The sequence below is a fragment of the Hemiscyllium ocellatum genome, chromosome 29 (genome assembly GCF_020745735.1).
Source record: "Hemiscyllium ocellatum isolate sHemOce1 chromosome 29, sHemOce1.pat.X.cur, whole genome shotgun sequence".
NCBI lineage: Eukaryota > Metazoa > Chordata > Chondrichthyes > Orectolobiformes > Hemiscylliidae > Hemiscyllium > Hemiscyllium ocellatum.
The window spans coordinates 52153193-52175815 of NC_083429.1; the positions used below are offsets into that span (position 1 = coordinate 52153193).

At 39.2% G+C, this 22623-nt stretch overlaps 1 protein-coding gene across 2 annotated transcripts in view; it reads left to right on the plus strand.

Annotated features, from left to right (window-relative positions):
• sorl1 (sortilin-related receptor, L(DLR class) A repeats containing) overlaps positions 1–22623 on the plus strand; it is a 192292-nt gene that overhangs the window by 105916 nt on the left and 63753 nt on the right. For both annotated transcript variants that reach the window (XM_060847062.1, XM_060847063.1), the window contains exons 11-19: positions 1032–1105; positions 4958–5046; positions 5336–5514; positions 7768–7954; positions 11463–11591; positions 11920–12005; positions 14157–14329; positions 17434–17565; positions 20029–20120. In XM_060847062.1, the coding sequence (XP_060703045.1) occupies positions 1032–1105; positions 4958–5046; positions 5336–5514; positions 7768–7954; positions 11463–11591; positions 11920–12005; positions 14157–14329; positions 17434–17565; positions 20029–20120 (1141 nt within the window). The remainder of the gene's footprint in view (positions 1–1031; positions 1106–4957; positions 5047–5335; positions 5515–7767; positions 7955–11462; positions 11592–11919; positions 12006–14156; positions 14330–17433; positions 17566–20028; positions 20121–22623) is intronic.

The following is a 22623-nucleotide window of genomic DNA, read 5'->3' on the forward strand; positions in this document are numbered from 1 at the left end:
TGACTGGCTGTGCTTTTCTAAAACCACAGTCTTCAACTCTAAATTCCTCCAGCGTTGGCAGTCCTCGCTTTTGCTTAGCTCTTCTTAATGGCTCTGCAGATCTTCCTTTTGTCCTGCCTATATCTTTGGCATCTACATGGTCCACGATGACTCAACCCACCGTTCCCACTCCAAGTTAATCCCTAGCCCTGAACAAATGTCCCAAATTGTGGCACTGAGCAGGTGTGGTAACAATCTGAACTTGTGCTTTGTTGAGAGTAGTGCCAATCCTCCTTGCTACACTGTCCCCTACTACCACTGTGTTCCTTGGTTTCATGGGAAGACAAAGAAGAAGATAATTAATATTCTGCTATCAATATTGAATCAGCAACCTAATTACAAAATGCTTTGAATTCTACAGCAAAGCAATTTATCATTTTTTAGTAATTGGGGAACCAAGTCCATTCTCTCCCACCTGCTGTTTTCATGTTCAAGCTGTACTTCTGTTTAGATGAGGTAATTAAAAACTTATTATGATATCTTATTACAAATCTAACCTTGGCAACATTCAGCAAATTTAAAGATGTGTGGTCTAGATTAGAATGGTGTTGGAATAGCACAGCAGGTCAGGCATCATCCAAGGAGCAGGAAATTCGATGTTTTGGGCAAAAGCCCTTCATCAGGAATAGAGGCACTGCAGGCACCCTGCCTCTATTCCTGATGAAGGGCTTTTGCCCAAAACATTGATTTTCCTGCTCCTCGGATGCTGCCTGACCTGCTGTGCTTTTCCAGCACCACTGTAATCTAGACTCTGGTTTCCAGCATCTGCAGTCCTTGTTTTTACCAAATTTAAAGATGTGCTGTTCCAAGATTAATTGTTTGATTCGTGTACTGATCCTGATGTTTGGTCAGCTTGGAGCAAAGTGCACATTACAATACACGAATTGCAACCATTGATAACCAAGTATTTTGTCTTGGACCGTGCTGTTGTTGTTCATCAAAGGATGCAGCAGTGATTTCATTTGTGCTTCCCTAATTTCTCTCTCCCACAGGTTCCATTGGCAAGAACTTGGCAAACAAACCAAACGTTTATGTTTCGAGTAGTGCTGGAGCTCGATGGCGTGAGGTAATGTGCTTTTGTAAAACTAGTTTTATTATGTAAAGCTAACTGCAATGAAAAGAAAACACTTTCAAATTATATCATTCAAAAAAATTGCATAAGTGTTGCTTTTAGAATGGGCAATTAATACATTATAACAAGTGTGGTTTAATTTTGTTTTATTTGATGCATATTGGAGAAAGCGTTGCAGTTAAATGCTGAATTTCATGCTAATTCCATAAGGCAACATATAGGATTAGAATTAGGCTATTCAGCCCATCCAGTCTGCACTACCATTTGATCCTAGCTGATATTGAGAAGATCATAAATAGTAAGGTTGAAATAAAACAGTTGCTGAAGAGTCTGAGTAAGGAATTTGGGTCAAGTATTGCAGCTTTCATGATGAGGAAAATGGAAAGGCATGCACTGAACATGAAAAGGTGAAAAGTACGAAGGAAGAGGGGATTATCCAGAGGAGACATGGAGGATAAATGATTATCTTGCCATTTCAATGGAAAATACCTTTAAATCGTGTGTGATGCTGGTAGAAAGGGCAAATGAGATCCTAAAATTTAAGGTTCCAGAATGAGAGGCTGTGCAGAGTATTGTATTTGGACAATTGGATCCACCAAGAAGGGCAACATGGCAAAGAACGTGGAAAATGTGGCAGTGTGTTAGTCAGTTTTTTTTGCATTGTTGCAATTAAAGATTGAGGTAATATAGGTATTATTATTATTATTTATCTATACGTTGGGGGAGTCACCTATTACTGATTCTAACCTCTGGCTGCCTGTGGGAACAACCGTGGAAACTGGTGTATGGATTACTAAGCATTTCACTCTATTATGAAACAACAATAAGCAACCAATCTAGACAATATCTGAAGTTGGTTCTGAATGCCAAATTATTTTGTTCTGAAAGGCACATGTGTTTATGACATATTCAAAGAAGAGGAGCAAAGTCCTCCTGGCTAATATTTAGCCTCAACGAATACCACAGGAAAAAGTGGTATCTGATCATGATCTCATTTCAAGGGCATTTAAGAATGTGAGATAAATGTTGGCCTTACAATGATTTGTATTATGAATAAGGAAAATAAATTGTTCTTTTTGGGGGATGGCTGTATGAAGAATGGCTTTTGCATTTTCCACATTGCAAGAATGGCTACACTGGATGTCCAATATTATAATACTTGGTATTCAAAATATTTTCTTACAGCGCAGGGGTCTCATAGTTCCCAAAATAGATAAATGTTTGTTTAAATCTTCATTTTGCTAGTTAAAAATTAATTTTATTGCTAAGCAGTCTTATGTTTAGGAATATGATGGACTTTCACTGTACTTGAAAAAGACTTGATTAGTTGTACCTACCTTGAAACATCCTGAAGGCTTGAGGAAGCTATAGAAATAAAAGTTTTTCCCTTTTCTTTTGCTTTGGTAATTTCAAGCAACAATCATGTCTGATATTTTCCCTTTACCTGGTGATTTTCTTTTCCTGTTCCAAACCCAGACATGAGAAAGATGATACTAAAATGCTAATTATCAGTTAGAGTATTGTTGCAAAGTTTACAGGTTACTTATTTTCCCACCTGTCCAAACAAGTAATGCTGATTGAAATCAATGGGTTGTTCCTTTTACCTTTTATCATGTACAGCGAACCGTGGTCCTGGAATTCTCTGCTATGTCAAATGTTTGAGAGAGAGTCTGAAAATACATGAGCTTCCATAAACCTATTACAGTAAACATTAATGTGCTAGAACAAGGTGTGAGTCTTACACAAGAGTGTAGGAACTAGGAGCAGGAGTAGGCCATCTGGCTCTTTGAGCCTGCTCTGTCACTCAGTAAGATCATGGCTTATCTTTTTGTGGACTCAGCACCACTTACCCACCCTCTCATCGTATCCCTTAATTCCTTTATTGTTCAAAAGAAAATCAATCGTAACTTTAAAAATGTTTACTGAAGTAGCGTCAAGGAATTCCATGGATTTACAATCTTCTGGGTTAAGATGTTCCTTTTCAATGCAGTCCTAACTCTGCTCCGTCTAATCTTGAGGTTCTGCCCTCTTCTCCTAGTTTCACCTGCCAGTGGAAACATCCTCTCTATGTTTCTGTAAGATCTCCTACCCACCCCCCAACCCCTCTCATTCTTCTGAATTCGAATGAATTTAATCCCAGTCTACTCAGTCTCTCCTCATAAGCCAATGCCCTCAACTCCAGAATCAACTTAGTGAATCTCCTCTGCACTCCCTCCAGTGCTAGTACATCGTTTGTTAAGTAAGGAGACCAAAACTGCACACACAATGCGAGGTATGGCCTCGCCAGCACCCTGTTTAGCTACAATATAGCCTCCCTGCTTTTAAACTCAACCCCTTTAGCAAGGAAGGACAAAATTCCATTTGCCTTCCTAATTACTTGTACATGCAGATCAACCCTCTGTGATTCATGAACAAGAACACTCAGATCCCTCTGCATAGCAGCATGCTGCAACGTTTTACCATTCAAGTAATAATCCTTTTTACTGTTACTTCTACCAAAGTGGATGACTTCACATTTATTAACATTGTATTCCATCTACCAGACCTTCGCCCACTCACTCAATGTATCTGTGTTCCTCTGCAAAGTTTCACAGTCCTCTGCACATTTTGCCTGCACACTCATCTTAGGGTCATCGGCAAACTTTGACACGCTACACATGGTCCCCTCCTCCAAATCTTCTGAATAATTGTGGTCCCAACATTGATCCCTGAGACATGCCACTAGTCACTGATTGACAGCCAGAATAGCACTCATTTATCCCCACTCTTTGTTTCCTGTTAGTCATCAATCCTCAATCTATGCTTATACTTTACATGTAACACAGCAGCCTGTTGTGTGGCACCTTGTTGGAGGCCTTTTGGAAATCTAAGTACTGGGTCCCCATTGTCCACCTTGATCGTAATGTCTTCATAGAATTTCAAAACATTTGTTAAACCCTTCATGAACCCATGCTGCGTCTGCCCAATGGGACAATTTCTATCGAGATGCCTTGCTATTTCTTCCTTGACAATAGACTCCGGCATCTTCCGTAGTACAAAGGTTAAGCTAACTGGTCTGTAATTCTCATCTTCTGTCTACTGCCATTTTTAACAGTGGTGTCACATTTGCTATTTTCCAAACTGCTGGGACTACCCCAGAGTTCAGCAAATTTTGAAAAGCTACCACCAGTACACTTGCTATTTCTCCCACTATCTCTTTTAGTACCCTGAGATGCATTCCATCAGGGCCAGGAGACTTGTTATCCTTAGCTTCATTAGCTTGTCCAACACTACCTCTTCCATAATAATTATTGTTTCTAGGCCCTTACCTACCTTTGTCTCTTTGTCAATTATTGACATGTTATTAGCGTCCTCTCGTGAAGATCGATACAAAATACCTGTTCAGTGCCTCGCTCATTTCATCATATCCCATCACTAAATGACCTTCTCATCCTCTGAAGGACCAATGTTTACGTAAGTCACCCTTTTTCATTTTATGTTTGTAGAAACTTTTGCTATGTGCCTTTATATTCTGTGCTTTTTTTTTCTATGTTCTATCTTTTCTTTATAGCTCTTTGTGTGGCTTTCTGTTGACCTTTTAGAAGTTTTTCCCTGAATAACAGATATTTTTCCTTTATTCCTGTGGGAAAGTTAGACTGGAACAGTTCGTTTGTCCACCTGATTCATTTTCGAAGTGAATGATTATAAAGCAGTGAATGTTTGGATTGTCCAACCAGTTGCCTGTATAAGGAGTGCCACTCAAACCCATTTGGAGAATGATCGGAAAAGAGTGTCCAGGTGAAATTGGGGGGAGAATGACATTGTGAAGATTATTTGATTATATTCTGCCTTTTGTTGTTTCTTCAGGCCCTTGAAGGTCCCCACTATTATTCTTGGGCTGACCATGGAGGAATCCTATTGGCAATCCCTCAGGGTTCCCCTACCACCCAGCTGAAGTGAGTAAACCAAAGAAAGTGTATTTTTTCCAACTTTTAAGAAAATGACTAATATTATCTCTTTGAAAATCTTTACTTTTGATTACTTTTATAATTTTCTTTTATTCTTCCCCTTCTTTTATTGTAGCGTTTAATTGAAATTTTGGATTATATTGGTTTTTTTTAAGCATTTTGTATTTTCCAATATAGTATGGAATTAATGTATAGTAGAGATGTGAAGATGATTTAGCTGTTTGTAAACAACCAGATACAACATTGTTTTACTTATGCAATCTCTTTCAACGAAAAGGTACAGCACCAATGAGGGAGAGACGTGGAAGATTTTTAACTTCACTCAAAAGACTGTTGTTATATATGGATTACTCACTGAGCCTGGAGAGAAAAGCACTGTCTTCACAATCTTTGGCTCATATGCCCAGCAGTCCCACAGCTGGCTAATACTACAGATCAATACAACATTGGCATTGGGTAAGTTTGTGTTTATCTTTCACTACTTTTTAATGAAATTTCACTCTCTCCTCCTGTTTTCTCAACAGTTTGGGGAGAAGAGTACAGCTTTAAATATTTGCTAACCCCACATAAAGTATTTATCAAACGTTTCTAATGTTTGTTATTTTTATTAGTTGTTCTTTCAGAGACAATTACACAATCATATAATAGATATTTAAGGCAGTGGAGTATTCTGCATTTATCTTGATGTCCTTGAATGAAGGAGTTTATTGCTTTCTCATGATGATTGTTCATCGGTGCTGTGCATGTGTATTCAGGCATTAAGTGACTCTGTTCTGAATTATTGGAAGTGAAAAATATGTACAGAATAAGGTTACTGTTACCATGATTAGCTGGGATTGACTCTGTGGGTAGGAGCAACAATCAACAACTTTAGCATTGCCAAGAGTTCACCAAATGCTAAAACAAATGTCATCGCTTCATTGTGACATCACTTACAATAATCCGAAGAGAGATGGGGCCAGCAGGAATGGAATTGCAGAAGAAACTAACAAAGATTTGAAGAAAATCCAAAAAAGGGTACCGTTTGTTACCTCCCCCGTCAAACAGTTCTTGAACATTGAATAAATATTGAAATTGTTGCCAGGAATGGAAGGCTTGAGTTTTAAGGATATCTAGATTGAATGTGACTTTTTTTACTGGAGGTAGGAGATTGAGGGATGACCTTTATATAAGTTTATAAAATTGAGCGGTATAGATAAAGTGAATGGCAGGTATCTTTTCCCTAGGATGGGGAAGTTCAATACTTTTGAGGTGAGAGGAAAAAGGATTTTTAAAAAGCACAAATAACTTTTTTTACTCAGTGTTTCATGTGTGGAATGAACTTCTAGAGAAGGTGGTAGATACAAGTACAGTTACAACATTTAAAAGAAATTTGGATAAATACATGCAAAACAAATTATATTTCTGCTTTGCATTTAAATGATTTAAGTATTTCTTCTGTATCCATTTAAAAATAAAAGATCTGCTTTTTTCTTGAAGATTGCACTTAAAAACAGAAGTAAGGTGGCCAATTCCCTACCTATCTTTACGTAGATAAACCTATTTCAGGGTGTTAGAATTACTACAACACAGGGTAAACCCCTCTGCTAATTTAAACCCGACACACGGAGAAGCTCACCTCGCACTGTAATCTGTTAAATTTTGAGAGGCAAAGAACTATTCCAGAGGATACTATTTAAAGTAAAAATTAACAATTTTATTTCTTAACAACTATTTTCAACTCCTTTCTCTTAAACCTATTTTTACCTCCCCACTCTACAATACTGGTCCGATTAAAAACCCCGATTAAGATTTACAAAATAAATTCACATTTCAAAACCAGCCAGCTGTCAAAACTTCTTTTTGTATCTTTATCTGTAGATTTTCCTCTGTTGTCTTTTCTTCAGTAATCTGTTTCTCAGGTCTTTCATATGAGCCTTTCAGAGAGCTATTTGCCAGCAGTCTATACTTACTGTTTACTTGGCAGTTCTCCCTCCAACTGTTCAAAAAGCCCAATTATATGAGCCGAAACATCAGATCATTTCATTGGTTTGCTGTTTTTAAAATACTAAATGCAGATTTGATTGGATTTTGGTATCTGGGGCATAATTTAAACTGGTTGAATTTGAATTTGTTTTTGTATCATGACAACATGGCTCCAGCTGTTTGTTTCACCCACTGTTACATTTTAAAATCTTTCAGAACACTTTGTGCCAGCCAGAAATTTCAGCTCCCTTAAAAGGACAGTACACATTTACAACTTCATAACACGGTCTACCCTTTAATCTTTTAATTAATGTTTATTTGCTGACAGGTCCTTGTACAGGAGGAATTGTTAGGTTGTGAATTTAATTCACACATTCACTCACTCCGCTCTCAACAAGGATCATGAAATCCTGCAAAATAAATCTCTTTCTACGTTTTTTTATTATTCTTACAAAATAGCTTGTATGTGAGGAGCTGTCGTGCATCCATACAGGAGGAGGCTGACTACCAGTTCACATTTATCTACTTTATCTAAAATTGCCTGTCTTCTACTCTCCATTGGGAATCCGTATGCTCCACAGATAATGTATCAATGCAATCTAGTAACAAAGCCTGTGATCAATTCATCGCCACAGAATTGTGTATCTAGAGGGCTGTTCACAATTGCAAATCAACTGAAGTAAAATACATTTGAAGTTTTTAAAATGAAAAATAAGTTCTTTCTTTTACCTCTCCCTTTTTAAGGCGTACCTTGTTCTGAGACTGATTACAAACTGTGGTCTCCCTCTGATGAGCACGGCAATGAATGTTTACTTGGTCGGAAAGTTGTCTACAAACGAAGAACTCCACATGCTACTTGCTTTAATGGTGAAGACTTTGACAGGCCAATTACAGTCAGCAACTGCTCCTGTACAAGAGAAGACTATGAATGGTAAACTAATTAAATCAAGTTTTTTCTTTTTTTTTAGAAAACAGACAGCCATGACTAGTGATGAGATTAGCTTACCTTCAGTATGGAAACAGGCACTTCGGCCCAACAAATCCACACTGACCCATTCCCCTACCCTATATTTACCCCTGACCAATGCACCTAACACTATAGGCAATTTTGCATGACCAATTCACCTAACCTGCACATCTTTATTTGTGGGAGGAAACTGGAGCACTCAGCAGGTCCCACACGGTCACAGGAGCATGTGCAAACTCCACACAGACAGACACACATTGAACCTGGGTGCCTGGTGCTGTGAGGCTGTAGTGCTGACCACTGAGTCACCATGCCACGTGAGCTTTGTAACTACATCAGACTGCAGCTCTGACGTACCGTTTATCTAGGTTACCAACGTCATTTACAGTTATCAATTCATCCATGACAATTTTACCTTATTCTCTGAGTACCTGGGCATTTGTTTACTTGATTTAATCATTTATGTTGTGAATGAATCATGAACTTTTCCTTAAGCCTGTTCTTGTAGAGTTTAATGCCAGTCTCTGATATATAATGCATATGAAATGAATCTCCTAGCTGAGGAAGGGAGACTGCCTAATTGTGACTTTTGCTAGATTGATGGAGGTTGCTTCCTGAAAAGAACTAATTTAACTTTTATATTTTAAATGTTATAGTAAAAGTCCTGTTGGCAGAGCACATTATTTGAGTGCGTTATGTATCAGAATGCATCATATGCTCTTTCAGGATACATATGGGTTTATTAATAGTGGTTTAAACATCCCTGATAACTATCAGGAAATTCCATTTACTTGAATTTAGATTATTCAGTAGTAATAGATCATCCTTGCCTGACGATAGTTACTAGGAGAAAGTAAGGGCTGCAGATGCTGGAGGGTCAGAGTCGAAACGTGTAACACTGGAAAAGCACAGCAGGTCAGGCAACATCTGAGGAGCAGGAGAGTCCATGTTTCAAGCATAAGCCCTTCATCAAGAATGTGGAGGAGGAACGGGGCTGAGAACGAAATAGGGGAAAGGGTCTGGAGTGAAGATAGCTGGGAAGGCGATAGGTAGATGCAGAAGGGGAGTAATAGTGATAGGTTGGTGAGGAAGGGGAAGTGGATAGGTGGGAAGGAAGATGGACCGGTGAAGAGGGCAGTGCCGAGTTGGAGGTTTGGATTTGGGATGAGGTCAGGGGAGGGAAGTCAATGTTGATGCCGTGTGGTTGACGGTCCCAAGGTGGAAGAAGAGGCATTCTTTGCCCAGTTGTCAGGTGGCTTGGATTTGATGGTGGAGGACGCCCAGGACTTGGGGGAGTGGGAGGGGGAGTTGAAGTGGTCGGCCACAGGGTAGTGAAGACAGTTGCACCAGCCAGATGAAAGCTCCAGGTTTGATCTCTGGTTTATGTTGTTGGAGTGATCTCAGCAGGTGATGGCAAGGGTGTTGCAAATGGTCAGGCCCAAAAATTAGGTTTGATTTCTTCTTGTGGGGTTATCACTGACCTGCTAGAATTCTGTACATGTGGACATTGAGGCTATGACAGAGTTGGATTTGGCAATAATGTCCACCACATGACTGGGGAGGTATGCTGACGTTTGCTGTTTAGGATATGTGAAAAAAAATTGTTTTTTAGGTGAAACACAAAGGTAGTCATTTTTTGCAGAACTGAATCTAGTGTGTGGTTGGCTTCTGTCAATAAGGCATAGGGAAATATAGGCAGGAAGATAATTTAATGAGGTGCTCATTTTGGATTTTATCAAAGTTTGTTTTTTCTTGAAATGTCTAATTGCATATTAGTACAAATATGACAAAAGTTGATGACCGTCAGCACTGAAAATTAATAATGTGTTGCCAAGAATGTTTATGAAACCAGATACTTGTTGACCTTGAAATGACTGGGGAATGTTGAACTCGTTATATAATTGGGAGCAGCAGTAGGCCATTTGACCCATTGCACCAACTCTGTCATTTGATAAGATCCTGGCTGATCTGATTTGTGCCCTCCTATTCCACTTTCCTGCCGATATGCTTGGCTCCTTGTTCATTATGAATCTATCTGCCTTTGCCTCAACAGTATTCAGTGACCCAGCATCCATTGACTCTGAAATAAAATCCACTGTAAATGGTAAATTCCCAATTTTTTACTTGTGCTTCCTGGTTCTAGTGTCTCCCACAATCTCCCAGCATTTACCCTGTCGAGACCTTTCAAGGTCTGGTTTCAAGATCACCTCTCATACTAACATTGATATGGGCCCAACTACTCCAACTCTTACTCCTAAAATAATCCTATAATTCTAGCAATCATGTGAATGAACATTCTCGCGAACTGTTTCTAATGTAGCTATTTTCTCCTCTTAAATAAGGAGACGAAAACTGTACACTGTAAGCTCTAGAGGTGTTCTCACCAATACTTTGGAAAACTGCAACAAAGCATCATACTCTCCTATTCCAATCCCATTGCAGCAAGCACCAACATTCCATTTTCCTTCCTAATGACATGCTGCAGCATACTAACTTAGTCTGATATTCTGGACAAGGATACCAAAATCCACGTGCACCAAATTGATACGTTTCTTTTTATCTATATTGGCTTATTATTTCTTCTAAGAACTCTCTAATAAACAATTCAAAAACAACCTCTCTTTATCACACCCATGTTGACTCTGCCTGTCTGAAGTGAGATTTGTGTGCCCTGCCTTAATTTTCCTAATGATCACTTCCAGCAATTTTTCTAGATGTTAAACTAATTAAAGGTGAGTGTAGCACAACAAGTTAGATAATAATAAAATTATTCACTTGGACATTCTGTGTTAAAATGGAATCTGGAACTAGTTTTCTGCATATGCCAAGTAGTGTAGACATTTGAAATTCACTTTCTCTTTTTAAAGAACAATGTGAATATAGTCAGCAAATAGGAGTTTCAGCAGTTTAGTTTTATTTTGTTGTGTAAAGATATGGAAGGATAGACCATGGAGGTAAGTAAATGGAATTGAGGTACAAATCATTCACGATCTAATTGAGGGCAGTCTCTCAGGAGTTAAATTACTTCCCATTAATTTTAAATTGAGTAAAACCCCCTCTGTTTATGAAGTAATTATTCTATTGCAGACCTATAAGAAAGTAGTTTGTTTTAAATAAGCATTTGTATACGTATTTATTTATATAAGAACACCATTTGGATAGCTTTTATTTAATTGTAGGATGTAATGCCTGTTTAGTATTGAGGAAAAGCAAAGTGAAATCAGTAGTGGTGAGTATATCTGGGATTTGGAATTTAATTTTTGTGCAAGATGTGAGAGTTAGTGTTTAGTCAAATTTATACATAATTTTAGTCTGAAAGCCAAGTGTTTCTACATGGCTTTTTGATTATTTTACAACCAATCCCATATTTATAGCTTTTCTTGCCTGCCTTACTATTTCCATATGATAATTTGTTAAATATGCTTTTAAATTTCCTGTGAATTAATGTGTTTTAATGCTTATTTCCTTTTAGTGACTTTGGTTTCAAGCTGAGTGAGGACTTTTCATCGGAGGTCTGCACCCCTGATCCAGAATTCACGGGCAATATGTATGCACCCCCTGCGTCCTGCCCCATTGGCTCCACATACAAGCGAACAAAAGGGTAAATGTTCAGTCCTAGTTTTCCTTTGACAAGTTACGTATTGTAACCTAAGGGCATCCTAAAGTGCTTTGCACCCAATGAACTAGTTTTTAAAGCCTTGTTCCTATTATAATTCAAGCCAAGATTAGTTTATTTTGGATTTAATGGGTTTTGGAAATGCCTTGTGGTTTAATGTTACTGAGCGGATACTGATTAGGAATGATCAGCCATGATCATATTGAATGGCGGTGCAGGCTCGAAGGGCTGAATGGCCTACTCCTGCACCTATTGTCTATTGTCTATTGTTAGTCAAAATGTGAAAAGATGTGTATCTTTATTGTTTCTCCAGTTACCGAAAGATTTCAGGTGACACCTGTAGTGGAGGTGATGTTGAGGCTCGTTTGGAGGGTGAAGTGCTGCCCTGTCCTGTGGGAGGTAACCATTCACTTTTGTTCCTGATTTTTTAAAAGTTTTATAGTACGTAGTAACCTGGTGCAGCAATAATAGAGTTGGTTAAATTAGCTTTGGATGGAATGTGTTCAGTGGCTGTTTACTCTTGTTATGTCACCAAAATGTCACTTGTTCATATGTAACTTTTACTTTCCCAGATAAAAGTAATTGCTATATCCGGGAGATAAAGCAACTAGCTAAGGTTGGATTTTGTGGGAGGAGGAAAGTGATTATGGAGCAGTTTAAATATTTGGATTATGCTTTAATTTCTTGATTGAAAGGAGAAAGTGAGGACTGCAGATACTGGAGATCCGAGTGGAGAGTGTAGTGCTGGAAAAAAAAAGCACAGCAGGTCAGGCAGCATTCGAGGAGCAGGAGAATCAATGTTTCAGGCATAAGCCCTTCTTCATGAAGCCCATTTTATGCCCTTCTCCTGCTCCTCAGATGCTGTCTTTTCTTGATTGAAGGTTGGAGGGTGAGATGCATGAGATGTTACCCGTAGACAATGGGTAATAATCCTGCACTTCCACGTGGTGAAGTAGGAGGTAGAATTGCAGCATGACCAACAATGGAACCTCACCTTTATGGCCAGCTTTCCATGGAAGAGCAAAAACTATTGTCAGTTTTGTCTTGTAAGACACTTTCTCCAGTTGTTCAGGAGTCTGCAAATGCCCCAACATAAATATTAAGAGAAAAAAAAATTATGGTTTGAAGGTAACAGTTAGCAAGGTTTGTGTCATTACATGAGGGGAGGGTAGGGCTCTCACTGTTGTCATCATAAATAACTGGATCTCCACAGAGTCTTGTAAATGTAGTTGAAAGGGAAAACTTACCTATTCTTCTCAGAGTGCTGTCAGTGAAAAGTGAGCTAAATGGAATTAAATGGCCAATGTAAAAACAACTGAAAATGTGTTGCTAGAAAAGCGCAGCAGGTCAGGCAGCATCCAAAGAGCAGGAGAATCGACATTTCGGGCATAGCCCTTCTTCAGGAATCCCCCAACATCCAATGTAAAAACAACAGCAACTTACATTTGTGTAGTACTTCTCAGTGCAGTATAATATTCCAGGAACTTCACAGGAGCGTTATTTAAAATAATTAAAATCCAACTGCATAAAATGATATTAGGGCAGGACAGCAAAACCATGGCCAAAGGGTGGGCATTTAGAGGGTACGTTAGAGGAAAATAATGAGGTCAAGAGCCATAGAGTTTTATGGGGGAATTCCAGAGCTTGTGGTCAAGGTAACAAAAAGGATGGTTACCACCATGAGCCAGCTTAAAGTCAGGTGTATCCACAAGAAGCTAGGGTATCACTAGCACAAAGTGCTGGAGTAATTTAGCAAGACAGGGGAGGGTTGGGACCATGATGGGCTTTTAAAATCAGAGTGAGAATTTCCAAATCCATGTGTTGCTAGCTGGCAATCACGAAGGTCAGCAAGCACAGGAGTAATGTGTGAATGGGACTTGGCACACTTCAGAAAACTGGTAGCAGAATTTTGTTTAACCTCAATTTTTTGTAGTGTGAAGATGGGAGACCAGTCAGGGAAGCATTCAAACAATGATGGCTAGAGCTAATAAAGATATGGGTGAACACTTTAGCAGTCAATGAGCTGACACAATAGTTGAACTGGACAATTTACGGAGATGGAATTAGGCAGTCTTAATGGATAAGTGATCAGAAACTCATGACACCAGTGTGGTCAGGACAAATAAAGTTGATAGCTTGGGCAGTTGACGGGGCTGAAACTAGTGTCCATGTTTAGTTGGATAAAATTTCTGCTCCTGCATCATTAGATGTCAAACTAATGCAGGGTGGAAGGTGGAAGGATCAGGTGAGGGAGAGCTGAGCGTTGCTATCAGTGTACCTGAAGAGCCTGTTATTTCGAAATAATGTAGCAGAAGGGCAGCATGTAGATGAGAATTAGGTGGGGTCCAAGGGGAGGCCATTTACTGAGGCATAAAAGGAGACAAACCAAAACAGCAGGAAGCTAAGTGTTTGCATGCGGGAATGAATACAAGTTACAAAGGTGATATCCTTAATGAAGCTTTTTATAATTGTTTATTATTGGAGAGTTTATATTCTCTTTCTTTGCATCATCTAAATAGTTAAGGCATGAACATTTGTTTTTGATTGCAGAGGAAAATGAGTTCCTACTTTATGCTCTAAGGACCTCTATTCATCGCTATGATCTTTCCAAGGGCACAGATGAGGTACTACCACTTCAGGGTTTGCGAGGCACTGTATCTTTGGATTTTGATTATGAAAACAACTGCATATATTGGGCAGATATTTCACAGGATGTTATCCAGGTGAGCACCTAGTCTTGTGGTGAGAGTATAACAGTATGTGAAGTTTTAGGACTTTTTGCAAAGTAAGTTTCTCTATTAAGGCTAGCATTTATTGTCCATCCTTAATTCTCCCTGAAGATAGTGTAAACCCAGTGACCACAGATGAATGGTGCTGGGTCCAAGTTGGGATTGTCCATGATTTGGAGGGGCGCTTGCAAGTTCCGATGTTCCCATATATCTGTTCCATTTGTTTATAAAGGATTTCAAGTTTGGAAAGTGTTGGTGAAGAGCCTTGGGAGTGGCTGTCGTGCATTTTGTCTGTGGTACATGCTAATTTATTTTAATTCAGCAAGTGAATTATATTTTAATGATGATTTGGAGATGCTGGTATTCGACTGGGATGTACAAAGTTAAAAATCACACAACATCAGGTGATAGTCCAACGGGTTTATCTGGAAGCATTGCTAGTGCTTCCAAATAAACCTGTTGGTCTATAACCTGGTATTGTGATTTTTAATATTTTCATGTAATGTTTTCTAGCTGATGCCCTCTCTTTTTTATTTGTAAGCTAGTTTTTTTTTCCATGGATTGAGAGTGCTGTTGGCAAAGCACTTTATTGCTCATCCACATTGTCTTTGAGAGTGAGTTGGCAGCTTTAATTGCTGCAGTGCATGTGGTAAAGTACATCTGGAGTAGTTTGCAGAGGGTACTAAGAGTTCACCACATTACTGTGGATCTGTAGTCCCGTGGTCAGACCAGATGAGGGAAGCATAAATGTAAGGAATGTTGGATCAGCCATGACTTATTGAATGGTGAGTGCGCTTGAGAGGCTAAATGGCCTCCTTCTGTTCCCATATCTTATGATTTTATTAGTGAACTAATTGGGTTTTTAACATTGGCGGGCTGGTATCTGCTTTGTTTATTAAGAGACTAACTTTTTATGTCAAAAATTTATTGAAACTATTTGAATTTAAATTCCCCCAGCTACTTGGTAGGATTTGAACTCATTTCTCCAGAGTATTAGTCTGGGCCTCTGGCTTACTAGTTCAGTAATAGCACCACTGTGCTATCATACACTGAGATTTTATCTTTTATCCTGTTAATGATCACTTGTTAGATGTCTCGCATAGATTTTGAGGGAGTTTGGGGAAACATTTGGGCAGTTATTTATTTGGATTGTGAATGTTGCATACATTGATTCATTTTGAACACTTTAATAAATATCATGCATGTTCATGTTAGATAATTTCCAATGTTACAAAAATGGTCCTTTGCAGGTTTAAATAAATTAGACAAGGATTTTTTTTCCCATTAGTTTTTGGTACAGGATTAGGGGGTACAGATTTAGATTTTGGGCAAGGGAAGTGTGAGGAAGAATTTTTTCACAGTGAGTGATAATTACTGGAACCAAGGTAGTGAAAGTGAAAGCAATCAGTAATTTCCAACAGAAATTGTGCATTTAAAAAAATGATCCCTGGAATTTAAGTTTGAATGGGGCAGTGGGACTAACAGGATTGTTCCTTTTTGGGGCTAGCACAAACTTGTTCAGCTGAATGGCTTCCTCCTGTGGCCTAAAAGATCCCTCTGACTGGCATTTAGTGCATGAGTGTGGAGAAGGGCAATAACTCCCCAACCCTACCTGCTTGAAAGCTTAACAGATCAAACACCAAATAAAGACTTACATTGCTGTCCAGTAACCTTCTCATCCGCGCGAGTCATACTCCCCAGGGGGCTGCTGGCCAGTCAACTTCTCTAACGTGCCAGGCACGTCATCCTGATTTCCCTGTTGGTTTGTTTCTTTCACCTGCCACGCGGTCCAGTCTTCCGGCCTGTGGGGAGTCGAATCCTTTAGCTGGCTGTCAATTGCTCATCTACAGACCTCCGGTTGAGAAGGTTTGCTCATGGACTTGTCCAGTACTTAATTGCTGAGGAAAGGTAGGAGTCAAGAAACTCTCGGGTCAATTTGTATACTTATTTGCCCTTCTCGTGACCTCTCGCAAAGAGAAAATCACAATCAAAGCCCCGACTCTGAGCAGCGCTATTTGAATTGTGTTAACTCCAGCTTTTCAGTAACTGGTTTTAATTCTTTCCTTAATATTGTCAAGAACTTTTCATCAATAATAGTTTTGTTAAGAGGCAAGACCTTTAACTCCCTCATGAGTGAAATAAGGTTGACTGCGTAAACTTTCATTTTATAGTACTTCATATGCTACAGGTAGTAAAGTTTTCTGCTATAAAACTTTATTGAACTACTCTACATGCCTAATAACAAGATGTGAAAGGTCCTTGTTCTTTGAGACCATAAGATCTGTAGTATTGCATTGTTGTGTCAACACATGCATAACTAGTCATCAGTTTTGTAGCAGCACTGAGGAATACAGTTGTGTTGATCTGAGAATGGAGGAGGATCCTGTGCTATAGAGGTAGAGAGGTACACCCAGAGGAATGGGGAAAGCAAGAAAGGGAGGGAAAAAAGCACAATTGGATGAACAGAAATTCATATAGAATTTTGTTGACACGTTAACTGCATTGGTAGCTAATGTTTTGTTGCCTTAGTTAGGCATATGGAATCTGATCACATCTGAACTGCAGTTAGCTGAACTCCAGCCACTGCTTGCCTTTTAAGAGATTGATGCTGGTCATATTTGAAATGCTAATCCCTATTCAAATTATAGAGCAAGCACAGTTTAACGTCAAGCTTAAACTGGTTTTGAACTACAGATATCGTGACTATTGCCTTGAATTTTGAAACCCTAATATCACCCGGAAATGGAATTGAATATTTTAGAGTTTGTTTTGAGATGTATGGCACCGCAAAGTTTTCTTTTTCTCTTTTGTTAGATGGAAAATTTGAATTGCAACTTCTCGTTTAACTTGTCTTTCAAGTTCTGCTCTCTGGATCTAATGAAAATAATAATCCAGACTTTCTCTTACTTGTGGGTACCAAGGCATAAGTTTCATCTCTGCATTAATAATATAGTTTCACATAGGATTTGCATTTTTAAGATTTGTTACTGATGTGCAAAAGGGATTGAAAGCTTTTTTGTGGTAATCCAGTGATGCTTTGTCATATTGTAGCTCTCAAATTGTTGAGGTGCCTAATCACATTTTTCTTCTCTAAACAGCGTTTGTGCTTAAATGGAAACACAAGCCAGGATATAATAATTAAAGATGGTCTACAAACTGTGGAAGCATTGGCCTTTGATCCCATCAGCAAACTTCTTTACTGGATAGATGCAGGAGCTAAGAAACTCGAGGCAAGTAATATGTAATTTAATTTCAATGTTTGTTGCCAATGTCCCACTCAAGCATTGGTTAGAAGCTGAGCAAGGCTCATCCCTATAAGGCAAAGTGATTGAATGGAACCTGTTCTTGCCCTATAACTTAACATCTGCAAATGTGTTGCTGGTCAAAGCACAGCAGGTTAGGCAGCATCTCAGGAATAGAGAATTCGACGTTTCGAGCATAAGATTCCTGATGAAGGGCTTATGCTCGAAACGTCGAATTCTCTATTCCTGAGATGCTGCCTAACCTGCTGTGCTTTGACCAGCAACACATTTGCAGCTGTGATCTCCAGCATCTGCAGACCTCATTTTTTACTATAACTTAACATCTCAATAACAGGACCAAAAGTGTCAATGATAGCAACCTGGCATTGTATTAATCCACGAAGCCATTGCAAGTGATATGAGTCAATATAATATGAATGAAAGGGCTGGGTAAAATTACTTTACAGTATAATTTATAATACGCCAGCAAATAGTATAATTAATGCTAGATTAATTCGCATTTCCATAATGGATTAAGATCTGCGATTGTTCAGTGTTTGCCAAGCTGGTGGGTTGTCATGCAGACATTTTGTCACCATGCTGGGTCACGTTATCAATATGACTTCTGTGAAGCCATTAAGGTGCACTTGAAATAAGATCAATATAGTCTTTATCGTCCAAAATGTTGTACGTAAGCAAGTAATTTTGTGAAATTGTTTGTCATTAAATTGACTGCAATTTACTTGAAAGCTGAAGTTTAGCCTTTTTTAATTTGCTTGCTGAGCGAGTTGTGAAAACCGTGCATTAAATCAGTCCGAGGAGCGAGTGTGGAGGGGGTGACATGGTGGTAGTGTCACTGGAATGTTAGCCTGTAAACCGAGAATAAAGTTCTGAGGACACTGGTTCGAGTCCCACCGTGGCAGATGGTGAAATTTGAATTCAAGAAGAATCTATAATTCAAAAATATTACCCTACTGGTGACCAGGGTTTGGCAGCTGATTTGTTATAAAACCTATGTGGTTCACTAAGGATGATTAGGGAAGGAAATCCCTGTTTTTACTGACCAATGCAAGATTCTAGACCTCGGATTAATGAGGTTGATTGTTACCTGTTGCCTGGGTAATTTGAGATAAGCCATAAAAACTGACTTAGCCACCTTTACCCATAGTCCATAATTGGATATAAATTATTGAATATTGCTAGTATGTGAAGAAAACTTAGAATGAACTACCACATGGTTCAGAAACTGAAATGAGATATAACTTAAACATAAAAAGAGGAACAAAAGGTTTTTTTTATTGTTATGCTGATCTGAAGTTTGAGATTTTATGGTGAACTACAGTTTCTTCAGCCTGGCTAGTCAAATAGCACATTCCATCCATGTGGGCCTAATTTATCAGCAAAGTACAAATCTGGCCCTGCCCTTAATTCCTCCAATTCAACAAAGAGCTGTGAACAGTGGTCAGCAGTGCAGACTCCAACTAACATGTTGTTTCTCCGCCTTTAGACCCTACTATTCTGCTGGTGGAATAGACCCACACAAAGATTTTATGACTCAACAGCAGACTCTGCTGTCTTGTTATGTGGCCTTGAATATGTTTTTTCTTTAGAAACGTGATCATGTTCCCTTATTAAACAGGAAAGGAAACTAAACAATGCCATAGCCAAAAGTACTATTTCTCAACCTTTCACAAAATGACCAGATTGCATTGACATTGGTTTTCTCAGACTGCTCAGAGTTCCAAGTGTGATATATTTAGTGGGTCTTTTTTTAAACCTAATTCTAAGTGGATATACTTCCACAGCACCAAAATTTCTATTGTAAGTCCATTATAGCTTGACATTTTTTTTAGTTGTTCCATAAAATGACTAGTTTGCAACATGAAAATCGTGTGTATGGCACATCCTACTGCAAAGTAAAGATGTTTCTTGTGTTGTATGGAGGGACTTTTAGTATGTTTCACGTGAAACAGAAATATTGATGAATGTTCCTCCTGATGAAGGGCTTCTGCCCGAAACGTCGAATTTCCTATTCCTTGGATGCTGCCTGACCTGCTGCGCTTTTCCAGCAACACATTTTCTGCTCTGATATTCTAGCATCTGCAGACCTCACTTTTTCTCCTCGAATGTTCCTCAGTGTTCACCTTAACGTAAAATTCTACAAAAACTAAACCAGTGTATTCTGCTTTGATTTATCAATGTCAAACGTGGAACATTGACTCTGCGTGAACTAGTTATTACCTAATTTCGGAGTGGTTTGAAGTTGAATTTTATTATTGTAGCTGAATTGACTTTATTCAAAAAAAATTCAGTAAATTAGTTCAGTGCTATGTTTTTCATATCAATCTGTTATAATAGCACTTATTGTTACAGATCTTCTTTGGCAGAGAATGATATTTGGGTCCAAGTAAAGATTAATAATTTGTTTCTTTTTAAAATTTATTTTCTTAGGTTTCAAACCCTGATGGAGACCTTCGTCTTACTCTGCTGAATTCCACTGTATTAGACCATCCACGGGCACTTGTGCTAGTTCCTAATGAAGGGTGAGCTTCTGGAAATGAGCTTAATCTTGTGTTTAATATTGCAGTTTGTCAGAAAAATTCAAAAGGTCCATTTTGAGATGCAATTTCTAATAAGAAACAATGACCAGTAATAGTCATGTATGGCTTCCAATCCATGATAGTATTGAGGAACATTATAGAACATGAATTAAGAGCATGAGTAGGCTTTTCAGCCTCTAGACCCTGCTCCATCGTTCAGTAGAAATTTGTGGCCAATCCATTTGTCTTTTGAATTTCACATTCCCACCTACCCCCCAATAACCTTTGGTTCTCTTATCTAACGAGAATTTATCTCCCTCCACCTTGAAAGATATTCAATGACTCCACCTTCATTGTCTCCTGAGGCAGAGTGTTCCCTCAAAATTTCACCTCATCTCCATCCTAAAAGGACAGCCCCTAATTTTTAAACCATGCTCCCAACTTTGTCCTCCTTTAAGCAAAGAATACCAAAGTATGAGCTATAAGGAGAGGCGAGAAAATCTCAGGTTGTTTTCTCTGGGCAGATGCTGAGGGGAGACTTGATAGAAATGTATAAAATTGAGATGTATGGATAGGATTGATGGTCAGTAATCTTTTTACCAAAGTCGAAATGCCTAATACTGGGGGACATGCATTTCAGGTTGGGGAGGGAATATTCAAAGTAAATGTGAGAGGCAAATTTTCTTTACAGAGTGGTAGAAGTCTGGAGGCAGGCAGGAGTGTTTAAGGGACTTTTAGATAAGTGCATGAACATGCAAGGAATTATTTGGCATGGAGTGGTTGGGCCAGTAAGGGCCTGTTTCCGTACTGCATGACTCTATGAATGGAAGGATATGGACCAAGGGCAGGCAGAAGGGATTAGTTTAATTTGGTGTTATGTCCGGCAGAACATCATGGGCTGAAGGACTTGTTCCTGTGCTGTACTGTATTGTTCTGTGTTATAAAGCACTGCTGCAGCTAAAATAGATTAACTCAATTATGAGATTTAAGCCTAGTGTCTTCTCGTGAGAGAGCTACACTTGCAGAATGTGGAGACTTCACTTCTTAGCATTGGCTGTTATTGGGAAATGAAGTTATAAATGTTAGCTGTGGGTGGATTGTTCTTTTTAGCATCTGTGAATGTGACTGACTTGAGGCTGAATGTCCCAAACGCTAGAGGGGGCTGACAGGCACTGACTTTTAAAATCAGAAGTACTGATGCCATCAAGTGGCACAAGTTTGTATTGCAGGAGCTTCAGTATCTGCGGACCTCCTTAGTCAAGAAAGAGCTGTTCCATTTAGAGTAATAGAGATGTACAGCATGGAGACAGACCCTTCAGTCCAACCCGTGCATGCCGACCAGATATCCCAACCCAATCTAGTCCCACCTGTCAGCACCTGGCCCATATCCCTCCCAACCCTTCTATTCATATACCCACCCAAATGCCTCTTAAATGTTGCAGCCTTCACACATCCTCTGGCAGCTCATTCCATACACGTACCACCCTCTGTGTGAAAAAGTTGCCCCTTAGGTCTCTTTTCCCCTCTCACCCTAAACCTATGCCCTCTAGTTCTAGACTCCCCCATCCCAGGGAAAAAACTTTGCCTATTTATCCTATCCATGCCCCTCATAATTTTATAAACCTCTATAAGGTCACCCCTCAGCCTCCGAAGCTCCAGGGAAAACAGCCCCAGCCTATTCAGCCTCTCCCTGTAGCTCAGATCCTCCAACCCTGGTAAGATCCTTGTAAATCTTTTCTGAACCCTTTCAAGTTTCACAACATCTTTCCGATAGGAAGGAGACCAGAATTGCATGCAATATTCCAACAGTGGCCTAACCAATGTCCTGTACAGCCGTAACATGACCTTCCAACTCCTGTACTCCATACTCCTGACCAATAAAGGAAAGCATACTAAACGTCTTCTTCACTATCCTATCTACCTGCGACTCCACTTTCAAGGATCTCTGAACCTGCACTCCAAGGTCTCTTTGTTCAGCAACACTCCCTAGGACCTTACCATTAAATGTATAAGTCCTGCTAAGATTTGCTTTCCCAAAATGCAGCACCTCACATTTATCTGAATTAAACTCCATCTGCCGCTTCTCAGCCCATTGGCTATCTGGTCCAGATCCTGTTGTAATCTGAGGTAACCCTCTTCACTGTCCATGACACCTCCAATTTTGGTGTCATCTGCAAATTTACTAACTGTACCTCTTATGTTCGCATCCAAAGCATTTATGTAAATTACAAAATGTAGAGGGCCCAGCGCCTATCCATGTGGCACTCCACTGGTCACAGGCCTCCAGTCTGAAAAACAACCCTCCACCACCACCACCCTCTGTCTTCTACCTTTCAGCCAGTTCTGTATCCAAATGGCTAGTTCTCCCTGTATTCCATGAGATCTAACCTTGCTAATCAGTCTCCCATGGGGAACCTTGTCAAATGCCTTACTGAAATCCATATAGATCTGAAATCCATATTATTGCTCTGCCCTCCTCATTCTTCTTTGTTACTTCTTCAAAAAA